Below are 12034 nucleotides of genomic sequence, written 5' to 3' on the forward strand. Positions count from 1 at the left end.
GGAGACCAGCGTGAGGGCCGTGCGTGGCGGTGCAGCGCAGGGAGCGCCCATGGATGTGCTGGGGCCTCGGAGGAGTGGGGGGCAGAGCAGAGGTGGCGGGCCTGCCCTCTGGTGAAATGTCTGTCATCTCCCCGCAGGGCGACCTGGGGCCTGCAGGACCGCCTGGCGTCCCGGGCTCTGTGGTAAGTGGGACCGTCCCCGGTGGCTGGAGAGCCGGCGGCCGGGCTGATAGAGCGCAGTCACTGGGAGAGTCCCTGCTCCTCGGAGGCAGAGCTCCGTGAAAGCGGAAGCTGCACATCACGCTTTCCCCACTGAGATGGCAAAACCCACGGGAAGTCAGGAATGGCTGCATACGGCCGGCCCGGCCGTGCGAGTGCCCCGAGTGCAGCCAGAGCTCGAGAACACGCTGCCGCCTTGGCTGACGCCTGTTTGTCCCCTCAGGTGCAGAGAGAGGGCCTGAAGGGCGAGCAGGTAAGTAGACGTGGGTCCTCCAGGTGGGAGCAGGTGGAGCAGGTGGGTCCTCCAGGTGGGCTGCAGGTGGGAGCAGGTGGAGGAGGTGGAGGAGGTGGAGCAGGTGGAGCAGGTGGAGGAGGTGGAGGAGGTGGAGCAGGTGGAGGAGGTGGGTCCTCCAGGTGGGAGCAGGTGGGAGCAGGTGGAGCAGGTGGAGCAGGTGGAGGAGGTGGGAGCAGGTGGAGCAGGTGGAGGAGGTGGAGGAGGTGGGAGCAGGTGGAGGAGGTGGGAGCAGGTGGAGGAGGTGGAGCAGGTGGAGGAGGTGGGAGCAGGTGGAGGAGGTGGAGGAGGTGGGAGCAGGTGGAGGAGGTGGAGGAGGTGGAGCAGGTGGAGGAGGTGGAGGAGGTGGAGGAGGTGGAGGAGGTGGAGCAGGTGGAGGAGGTGGAGGAGGTGGAGCAGGTGGGAGCAGGTGGAGGAGGTGGAGCAGGTGGAGGAGGTGGAGCAGGTGGAGGAGGTGGAGCAGGTGGAGCAGGTGGAGGAGGTGGGAGCAGGTGGAGCAGGTGGAGGAGGTGGGTCCTCCAGGTGGGAGCAGGTGGAGGAGGTGGAGGAGGTTGGAGCAGGTGGAGGAGGTGGAGGAGGTGGGAGCAGGTGGAGGAGGTGGGAGCAGGTGGAGGAGGTGGAGCAGGTGGAGGAGGTGAAGGAGGTGGAGCAGGTGGGAGCAGGTGGAGGAGGTGGGAGCAGGTGGAGGAGGTGGGTCCTCCAGGTGGGAGCAGGTGGAGGAGGTGGAGGAGGTTGGAGCAGGTGGAGGAGGTGGAGGAGGTGGGAGCAGGTGGAGGAGGTGGGAGCAGGTGGAGGAGGTGGAGCAGGTGGAGGAGGTGAAGGAGGTGGAGCAGGTGGGAGCAGGTGGAGGAGGTGGGAGCAGGTGGAGGAGGTGGGTCCTCCAGGTGGGAGCAGGTGGAGGAGGTGGAGGAGGTGTAGCAGGTGGAGGAGGTGGAGGAGGTGGAGGAGGTGGGAGCAGGTGGAGGAGGTGGAGCAGGTGGAGGAGGTGGGAGCAGGGGGAGGAGGTGGGAGCAGGTGGAGCAGGTGGGAGCAGGTGGAGGAGGTGGGAGCAGGTGGGAGCAGGTGGAGCAGGTGGAGGAGGTGGGTCCTCCAGGTGGGAGCAGGTGGAGGAGGTGGAGGAGGTTGGAGCAGGTGGAGGAGGTGGAGGAGGTGGAGGAGGTGAAGGAGGTGGAGGAGGTGGGAGCAGGTGGAGGAGGTGGGAGCAGGTGGAGGAGGTGGGAGCAGGTGGAGGAGGTGGAGGAGGTGGAGCAGGTGGGAGCAGGTGGAGGAGGTGGAGCAGGTGGAGGAGGTGGGAGCAGGTGGAGGAGGTGGAGGAGGTGGAGGAGGTGGGAGCAGGTGGAGGAGGTGGAGCAGGTGGAGGAGGTGGGAGCAGGTGGAGGAGGTGGAGCAGGTGGAGGAGGTGGGAGCAGGTGGAGGAGGTGGGAGCAGGTGGAGGAGGTGAAGGAGGTGGAGGAGGTGGGAGCAGGTGGAGGAGGTGAAGGAGGTGGAGGAGGTGGAGGAGGTGGTGGAGCAGGTGGAGGAGGAGGGAGCAGGTGGGAGCAGGTGGGAGCAGGTGGAGGAGGTGGAGGAGGTGGGAGCAGGTGGAGGAGGTGGAGGAGGTGGAGCAGGTGGAGGAGGTGGAGGAGGTGGGAGCAGGTGGAGGAGGTGGAGCAGGTGGAGCAGGTGGAGGAGGTGGAGGAGGTGGGTCCTCCAGGTGGGAGCAGGTGGAGGAGGTGGAGGAGGTGGAGCAGGTGGAGGAGGTGGGTCCTCCAGGTGGGAGCAGGTGGGAGCAGGTGGAGCAGGTGGAGCAGGTGGAGGAGGTGGAGGAGGTGGAGGAGGTGGGAGCAGGTGGAGGAGGTGGGAGCAGGTGGAGGAGGTGGGAGCAGGTGGAGGAGGTGAAGGAGGTGGAGGAGGTGGGAGCAGGTGGAGGAGGTGAAGGAGGTGGAGGAGGTGGAGGAGGTGGTGGAGCAGGTGGAGGAGGAGGGAGCAGGTGGGAGCAGGTGGGAGCAGGTGGAGGAGGTGGAGCAGGGAGGAGCAGGTGGAGGAGGTGGAGGAGGTGGAGCAGGTGGAGGAGGTGGAGGAGGTGGGAGCAGGTGGGAGCAGGTGGAGGAGGTGGAGGAGGTGGGATCAGGTGGAGGAGGTGGGAGCAGGTGGAGGAGGTGGAGCAGGTGGAGCAGGTGGAGGAGGTGGGTCCTCCAGGTGGGAGCAGGTGGAGGAGGTGGGAGCAGGTGGAGCAGGTGGAGGAGGTGGAGCAGGTGGAGGAGGTGGAGGAGGTGGGAGCAGGTGGAGCAGGTGGAGGAGGTGGAGGAGGTGGAGGAGGTGGAGGAGGTGGGAGCAGGTGGAGCAGGTGGAGGAGGTGGAGGAGGTGGAGCAGGTGGAGCAGGTGGAGGAGGTGGGAGCAGGTGGAGCAGGTGGAGGAGGTGGGAGCAGGTGGAGCAGGTGGAGGAGGTGGGAGCAGGTGGAGGAGGTGGAGGAGGTGGAGCAGGTAGAGGAGGTGGAGGAGGTGGGTCCTCCAGGTGGGCTGCAGGTGGGAGCAGACAGAAGGACACAGCCATGGGCGGAACTTCCTTCTGGGAATGCAGATGCTCCCCTGGACCTGGGTCCCCGCTGGGAACTTGGGAAGTGAAGTCTGAGCCGCCGAGGGGAGTCGTGGCTAATGTGTGTTTGCTTGGGTTACAGGGAGCTCCAGGACCACGGGGTCACCAGGGCCCCCCTGGGCCTCCAGGAGCCCTGGTAAGTCACCATCCCGGCCCAGTTCTGCTCTGCACACAGTAGGTCTGGAAAGCAGCGGGCCTTGCCATTACCGAGCATCCCGTCATTCCCGAAGCGCAGGCATCGCCCAGGAGGACACTGAGCCTGCCCACAGGTGATGCAGGTCCCAGTGTCTGCGGCCCGGCCCGCCTGCCTCCAGAGCCCCTGTCCCAGACAGGCCACGGCTGGGGTTCGGGGTTCGCTCTGGTGTTACGTTCCCTTCAGGTAACGGGGAATGAAAACATTGGCGTGTCCTGCCAGTTGAACCGCGCCCAGTGCACACGGCTCCTCCCGAGAGCTGACTGACGGACGTCGCCATGGCGCTGAAGGCCCAGCCCCGGCTCCTCCCTCTGTTAGGAGAGTGATGTGTGGGTAACCATTCCGGAGGGCCGTTCGCAGGGACTCGGCGGCCGGAGCGCTGAGGCAGATGCTCGATGACTGACGAGAACACGCGGTGCCACGCCGGCGACCTCGTGCCCCTGGGAGTGTGCGGCGTCCTGCTGAGGGACGGGGCTTTATTGCAGGAGATGGACAATCCTCCCTCTTCTGTCACTGCCGAGGCCCCTTCCTCGTCAGGATCGATGTGCGTGGCTTTGCTGCGGTGAAATAGAAGCAGCGTAGAAGGTGTTTCCTTCCAGCAGCATCATGACCCTTTCACGCAAAGAGTTCAGGTCAGAAGAGCTGCCTCCCGGGGCCATCACCTTAGGCGTCTGGTTTCACCGCCGCCATTGCTGTCACTGCTGTGAGACTTAACGCAGGACACGCAGCGTCTGCTCAATAGTTAGCTCTGTGCACGTGCATTTCCGACCCATCACTGGCCGGCACCGAACGTCTACACTGGAGTGTATTTTATATGCAGACATACCTTACATGTATGACGCCTGCACAGGTGAAGGTGCTTTTCTCTCCCTTCACAATGAAGACGTTGTGCGGAGACACGGAGTGGCGGTGGGAGCAGGTGGAGGAGGTGGAAGCAACGCTAAGAGCTCTGAACCCAGACCCGTCCGTCACGCCCACGCTCTCTCGACCCGGGTTCAGCGCACAGGTCTTCCCCCGATGCTGCAGGAGAACTGCTCTGCTCCCCGGCTCCCGCGGAGGAGTGAGAAGCGAGGAACGCGTAGCCCGGCTTCATCACGAGGCAGCCTTCTTCGCCCCTCACTCCTCTGCGACCTGGGGTATCCCAGCAGGTGGTCCCCCCTCCGGTGTGCGGATTTTGTGACGATGAGGGAGGGAGAAGAGGAGGAAACGTCACGCCTGTGTGGCCACCTACTTCCTATCGCGCAGAGCGTGAAGCTGGGGATGCAGGGTGAGCAGTCACGGCCCGGTCTCATCGTGAAGGGAAGGAAGGAGAGGTGAAGACAGGGCCGCGCTCACCCTGCAGGCTCTGCTGCATCATTCCTACAGAGCCTGGTGTAGAGAGCAGGGACTGGGCCTGGACCTCACACCACACCCTGCCCGGGAGCTGTCCAGGGTCCTGAAGAGCCCTCCAGGCTCGATGCTGCTGACAGAATGGGCTCAGTATGACACACGGGGTCCGGACGGCATTGGAACAGGCTTCTATGACCTCTTCCTGCACCGGTGCTCCTTGCTAACTTGAAATCATCTTTTGTGCCCAGTTTCATTGGCGCAGACTTCCCTGTGTTGCATGTCGCTGTTGACGGGGAGTCAGGCACCCCCAGCCAGTCCTTCTGGGCCAGGGGAGCGAGCAGAGGCTCAGGGCTGAGCCACCTGGGTACCCGAGGCTTCCTCTCTTGCACACGCCATGCAAAGCACTAACGCAAGGCATTGACCCTGACTCCTCCTCTCTAACGCGTGGACTCCTCTTGGTTGTTGAGCACACTTGATTAAATCGGGTGGGAGCACGTGATTCCGTTTTAGATTTGAGGGAACAGTGTGTTTTTCCCGCCTGCCCTGCCCCCACCCCCTGTTTCCGGTCGGAAGGACGGTATTTCCCTGCCCAGGGAATGTGCGGCCGAGGGGTGCCCGGCTGTTGAACCTGCAGTTACCGTGGTCTCATTTGTTTCTTTCTCCTTCCCCAAGGGTCTGACGGGCCCAGAAGGCCAGCCTGGACCTCCGGGTCTGCAAGGTCTCCGGGTAAGTACACTCTTTCCTTTCTGGACCCCAGCTCACCCATCTGTCCCCCGTTTAGCAGCTCCACGGAGGAGTTGTGCCCAGCGTTGAGCTGGGTCCTGGGGAGATGCAGGTGAGCTTGTTGTCTGCCCTGAGTCGTGGACATAGCGGCTCACACCCGTGTGCGATCAGAGCCCTGGCAGGGGAGGCAGCGGGCACTGCTCCGGCCGAGTCGGGAAAACGGAGACAGAAGGACTTTCTCAAAACCCCGCCCGGGAGCCGCCAGGGCGGCTCGGAAGAGGTGATGACAGAGCGAAGAGAAAAGCAGCAGAGCATAGCACCGCCTCCGCCCAAACCCACAAAAACGCCTCCTCGTGTGTCCAGACTCTCCCTGATTGTCTCGTACATTTCCGGGTGCAAGTTCGGTCGCTGCAGGATTTGGGGTACAGAAGTGGCGTGGCCCGGTTTACACTCCATGTGGCCACTGTGCGGAGGACAGACTGCAGGGGAAAGAGGCCCTTGAGGAGATGACCACGGGGCCCAAGAGAAGGGGGTGGCCCGGAGCAGGGCAGAGGCTGGCGGTGACCCGTCCTGGGCCAGGCAGTGGGGACCCCGAGACTCGGGCAGAGCTCCTGAAGGGCCCTGTGTCTGCAGCACGTGGAGGAGGGCCTCACGCTGACCAAGCGTCTACCTTTTGTTCTCACATAAAGTACATACACAGTCCAGGTGAACATGCCCACATAGCTAACGCGTTTACGAGCATGGGACGCAGTCAGTGTGCGAGAGCGAGCCCCCCACGCGCCGCTCCCTGGGCGGTGACACGCGGGCGGCGGAAGACAGAGCCAGGACGGGCCTCTGGCCACGGGGGCTCCGGCCTCCGACACGGGACGTCCAGCTGTAGAGACCACGTGGTCTCTTCCGTACCTTTCTTTTATTCTGCCTTGACCTTGCTCTGTGGTGCTGCGTCCCACCTCAACCCGCCTGGATTTCCTCTTTCCTCTTCATCGTCCAAAAAAGAGAAAAAAAAAAAAAAAACCCACATCTTTGTTGAAGAGAGTTCAATGTTGTCAGGCATTTAAACTTAGTGTAAAACGTGGACTCTCTCAGCCTCAGGACCGTCCTGAGGGAGGGACTCCTGAGGTGGAAAGCTCATGTCCAGAAAGATGAAGGGGCCCACCTGTCCCCGGTCACGCAGGCCCCTGTCACTGCTCCTCCCACAAGCCAGTGGCAATCTCTTGGCCCCTTGAGTCCATCCCCCCCGTCCTGTAGGTGAGAAGGACTACTGTCCCTATCAACTACGGTGCTCCCCTCTTCCTAGCAATCGTGACCCCCAATGTCTCCTGGTGCCTGATCCTGTCAGCGGCTTTCAGGACGTATTTCTCAGAGCAGCAGGTCTGCACGCAGCGGCAGAAGCAACGCCAGGTAGAGAGGAGATGAGCGAGCGGACGATCGCGGGCTCAGCGAGGGAGCTGTCCGCACGCAGGTTTCTCACTTCGTTCTCACGAGGATCTTAGGAGGGGCGGCGTTTCAATCGCCTTCCGCAAATGAGAAAACCAGGACCTGAAGGTGTAAATCAGGTCACCTGTTACCCAGGTGATCGATGGTGGGGTGAGGATTAGCGCTCGGGTCTGCCTGGCTCCAGGCCCTCCACTGTTCTGCGTGAGGGTGGTGTGTGTGTGTGCATGCGCGCGTGTGTGTTTAGGTAACACCAGCGTTCTGAACTGGATGCTGAGTCCCTGCTGCGGGGGCCTGGGAGAGATCGAGGAGCCCTCAGAGCTGACAGTGCCTGCCCCGTAGGACGGATTGAACACCTCGGTGTTCTTCTCAGGCTGCAACCCTTGGAGCGGAGGGTCCCCTGTCCTGAAATCTTGCAGGCCCATCAGCACTGACCCCTGAGAGAAATGAGCGGCCTTTAGTCAGTGGTAGCCTGGGTTGCGTTTGTTTTACTTTGCAGTTTTTAAGGTTTTACCCTGTGCTGCCAGATGGTAACTGCGTCGTTCGGATCACGGGCTGCCGTGGGATTCATTCCATGGCGCGGGGCCAGGGTGTATGCGAGGACAGCACCTGGGTCGGCTCTAACCGGTAGAAATAATCATGTTTGACACTTGGAGGCGTGGAGAACAGGAACTGAGCGAGAGACCAGACGGCGCGTGTTAGAACCCCTTACACAGCAATCCTTGCATCTGCTTCTGGCCCCTCGCAGCTCTGCTGACGCGTCCTGGCCGGGGAGGAACCGGCTCTGAATGTCTGGTTCCCTCTTCCCCGCGGGCCGGCCAGCAGCCTTGGAGACATCAGTCCCTGTCAGCGCCCGGCATCCGGAGCAGCGGCTTGAGTTACTGCCTTCGTGATAAATGACAAACACTTGCCCAGATACTGTGTTGGGCAGCAATTTAAAAGAGAAGAAGGAAAAAAATGACAAGAAAAGGGCTTATTGTTAGTGAAATAGTTCTATATTGCTTCAAAACTTGCTGGGCCAGAACTTCTCAAATCCTTAATTTTATATCCAAAATGCAGAGGTTATGTAACTACTGCTACATCCACTACTAGAGCCACCTTCCTCACCACCACCACCACCATCACTACCACCATCACTACCACCATCACTACCACCATCACCATCACTACCATCACCATCACTACCACCATCACCACCACCATCACCACCATCACCATCACCACTACCACCACCACCACCACCATCACCAACACCACCTCCACCACCACCATCACCACCATCACCATCACCACCACCACCACCACCATCACTACCACTATCACCACCATCACTACCACCATCACCACCACCATCACCACTACCACCACCATCACTACCACCATCACCACCACCCACCACCACCATCACCCCCACCATCACTACCACCATCACCACCACCACACCATCACCACCACCATCACTACCACCATCACCACCACCACCACCATCACCACCACCACCACCAACACCACCATCACTACCATCACCACCACCACCACCACCACCACCACCACCACCACCACCACCATCACCACCACTACCACCACCACCATCACCACCACCACCATCACCACCACCATCACCACCACCATCACCACCACCACCATCACCACCACCACCACTACCACCTCCACCACCACCATCACTACCATCACCACCACCACCATCACCACCACTACCACCACCACCACCATCACTACCACCATCACCACCACCACCATCACCACCACCATCATCATCACCACCACCATCACCACCTCCACCATCACCACCACCATCATCACCACCACCACCATCACCATCGCCACCGTTACTGCTGTGCATTCCCTAATGTCAGGTCCTGTGTCAGCACCGTGAGCACTGTCTCCTTTAGCCTCCACAGCATCACAAAGCTCTGTTTGACCGGTGGCCTTACTCGCTATGGGGACTCAGGAGCTGGCATCCTGGCTGTTCTCTTTCTCCTTACTGTCACCACCGTCTTCCTCCTCCTCACATTTACCTGGTACATTTGCATGGGGCTTCATAAACCGCTTCCTTAAACACCGAGTTATTTGCTCCATTGCTGTCTTCTCAGATAACGACTAGGGTTATAATTCTCCACCTGAGGAAACCAAGTCTCGGCAAGCTGAGTGGCTTGCCCTTCCCCGTCTGCCTTGGACTTGGAACGCCTTTCTTTCAGGGCTGCAGAGGCGAGGGCTGGGGGCAAGGCCGTGATCGCAGTGAGCAGCCAGGGCCTCCTAACTGCGTACTGAGAACTCCCCCGTCATGAGCTCTTGGCAGGAAGCCTTGGGGAATTGATGTCTCAGGCATGTTCTTGTCACATGTTGCCATGATTCCTCCGGATTGCTGGGGCCTCCTGGAAGAGGTGGCGCTGGACTGGGACAGGACTTTGACAGCTGAGGTGGAGCGAAGGGGTGACGGGCAGAGGTAGCAGTGTGGGCAGCCTCGCAGAGGGCAGGAGTCCTAAGGGAGTCTTGGGGGCCCATCTCAGCCACTGGAGCTGTTGTTCAGGGACCAGAGTTTGGGCACCGGGCACAGAAGGTTCCAGAATCACAGCGTCTGGCCAGTCCAATAGAGCGGCCCAGATGCCCCGTCTATTACGTAAGGAGGAGTGCTGACTGTGCTGGAGGGCGACGGCGACTGGGACGAGTTTCTCTCGTCCTTCGGGGAGACTCACCTGCTGGCACGGGTTGGCCCCGAAACGCCTGGAGGGAAAGAACTGGGTGTGAGCAGGGCGTGGCGCAGGTGCCGCCCTTCCCGGGTGAGCCAGGAGCGAGGATGCCTTTCTTGGGGGACAGTGTGATCACACATTCCTGACGCTCCGGATGGCGGGCTCGCGGCCACGCTTCTCAGGAAGACGTTCGGGGGAGGCCCTGGGAGCGAGGCCGCTGGCGGGAGGGGCTGATCCCGGGGACACCGGGGCCCGGCCTCCAGCAGAAGGAGAGGCCCCTGGAAAGGCCTTGAGAGGGAGAGTGTGGGCGTGTGCGGGAGGGAGGCCTGGTGGCAGCGGGAGGGAGCAGCACGGGACGGGCAGCAGGGAGCCGGCGGCCATGGAAAGGGGGCCGAGGCCCTGGGAGTTTTGCTCCGAGTTTGGCGGGAAGCATTGCCTTGAGCCCAGGAGCGTCCCCCCTGGTGGGAGGAGCTTCCTTCCAGGGAGGAGCTGGCGGCTGAGCACGGGCACAGGACGGGAAGGTCGCCAATGGTGGTGGTGATAGTGGTGATGGCGGGGGCATCTGTCTGGTCCTTTGGACGTGGGGACACATGTGAGCAAAATCATCCCAGGAGCAGAGCCGGTCCCCAAAGCTGGGCCTCGCTGGCCCCAGCTGGAGCCGGTCCCCACCCGTCGATCCCTCACCACTACCCAGGGCCCCCAGGGCACTGCCCGGTCATCGCCCCTGAGAAACCAAGCCCCAGGTGTCCTCGGAGACATGGCCTCTCCAGGTGTCCTGGAGACATCTGCGTCTCCAGATTCTCCCTGGCTCCTTATCTGCTCCAGTCAGAACCAGCTGGCTCCTTATCTGCTCCAGTTAGAACCGCTAACGCTGCCTCTTCTTCTGCACTCAGGGCAAGAAAGGCGAAGTGGGCACCCCTGGACTGCCTGGATCGCTGGGGCCACAGGTAACCGCTCCTGCCTTCTCTGGTGGAACACTGCTCTGTCCGATGGGATGCATGGCCAGGTAGCACTTGGGGGTGGTGACCAGGATCGGGGTGGCCGCTCCTCGGAGCACTGAGAGGAATGCTCCGTGGGCCTTCGCCCTCCGTCCTGCCCCCGCCCTCTGTCTTCCCGCTCCCGGGCTGGGGGAACGCCCGCTGTGGCTGTCCTGGAGGAATTTCGGTGCCGAGGAGGCCAGTGCCAGGGGTGGCAGTGCCATGAGGAGGGGGAACAGTGGCGTCACGGGAGGGGCGCCGGGATCAGGGTCCACGGGCACCGCGTGCGGCTGGTCAGGTGGCGGCGGGAGGGGCTGAACCTCAGCGACAGTTTCCGCTCTGGCGAGAAGCGGGAAGGGAGGTCCGAGTCTTGTTTCTGCTGTGGTCAGACCCCTCGTTTACCGTTCACGTGTGATCGTGTGTCAGACCCCTCGTTTACCGTTCACGTGTGATCGTGTGGTCAGACCCCTCGTTTACCGTTCACGTGTGATCGTGTGGTCAGACCCCTCGTTTACCGTTCACGTGTGATCGTGGCGCTCTTGGTGACCGCCGAGAGGAAAGAATGCTCGTCCCATTTGGCATCTAAAGGAGCCGAGCGCAGGGCCCCGTTAGCTGTGTGTGCAGCCGGCCGGGCCCCACGCAGCCTGGCCTGCCAGAAGCCCGGCGGCAGCCGGGGCCTAGATGGCGGTTTTGGTGCCTCTTTTTGAAAATGAGAAACTTCACTGCCAGGATGTTGTGTTTATTTATTTATTTATTTATTTACTTATGTGTTTGTTTGTTTACTAAGTATGTTTTTATTGGTTTTTAGAGAGCAAGGAGAGGGAAAGAGAGTTAGAAATATCATTGATCGGCTGCCTCCTGCACGCCCCCTACCGGGGGTCGAGCCTGCCACCTAGACACGTGCCCTGACCGGGAATCGAGCCCTGACCTCCTGGTTCCTGGGTCCATGCTCAAGCCCCGAGCCGGCGGGGCCGGGTGCTTTGGATAAAGGTGCACGTCGATGATGCTGCAGGTGGCGGCTCCTGTCTCCAGGTGGCCGGCCGCTTAGGGAGAAGAGACGCCCGAGTCCGGTCTGGTCAGGCATCTGCAGAGGCCGTGATGCCTGGCGGAGCCCCTGGAATCAGTGGGGACGCAGCCGGGCGAGGGGCGGACGCCTAGGGCTGGTGGGCCCGCAGGCCTGGGTCCCACAGAGAACCCGCTGGGGTGGGCAGCCCTCGTGGGCGGGCTCAGGGGCCACCGTGCGAGGGGAGGCCTCGCAGAGCGTGATCAGCTCCCCCAGCAGGCAAATGTTTCCACGCCGCTGATTTGGGAAGCCCGTCTCTGCGTCTCCAGATTCTCCCTGGCTCCTTATCTGCTCCAGTCAGAACCAGCTGGCTCGCAGGAATCGCTGCTTGCCATTGGCTTATCGACGGCAATTCGGTTAATCGGCCGTTCATGCATCATCACTCTCCGCGCTAATCGCATCCACTGGCTGGTGGGCGCTGTCGCCTTAGGAAGATCAGAGACCGCTCCTCCGGTGATGGGGCTGCTAACGGCCGCTCCACAGTTAGCTGCTTTCATTAGTAATAATTAAAAGAGCCA

The 12034-nt window shown here is 61.7% G+C and overlaps 1 protein-coding gene across 1 annotated transcript in view; it reads left to right on the top strand.

Annotated features, from left to right (window-relative positions):
• The window catches only part of COL22A1 (collagen type XXII alpha 1 chain), a 112459-nt gene that overhangs the window by 45827 nt on the left and 54598 nt on the right, over window positions 1–12034 (top strand). The window contains exons 18-22 of the mRNA XM_054708736.1: window positions 138–182; window positions 442–471; window positions 3169–3222; window positions 5281–5334; window positions 10370–10423. Coding sequence (XP_054564711.1) covers window positions 138–182; window positions 442–471; window positions 3169–3222; window positions 5281–5334; window positions 10370–10423 — 237 coding nt within the window. The remainder of the gene's footprint in view (window positions 1–137; window positions 183–441; window positions 472–3168; window positions 3223–5280; window positions 5335–10369; window positions 10424–12034) is intronic.

Source organism: Eptesicus fuscus, chromosome 19, assembly GCF_027574615.1.
Source record: "Eptesicus fuscus isolate TK198812 chromosome 19, DD_ASM_mEF_20220401, whole genome shotgun sequence".
Lineage (NCBI taxonomy): Eukaryota > Metazoa > Chordata > Mammalia > Chiroptera > Vespertilionidae > Eptesicus > Eptesicus fuscus.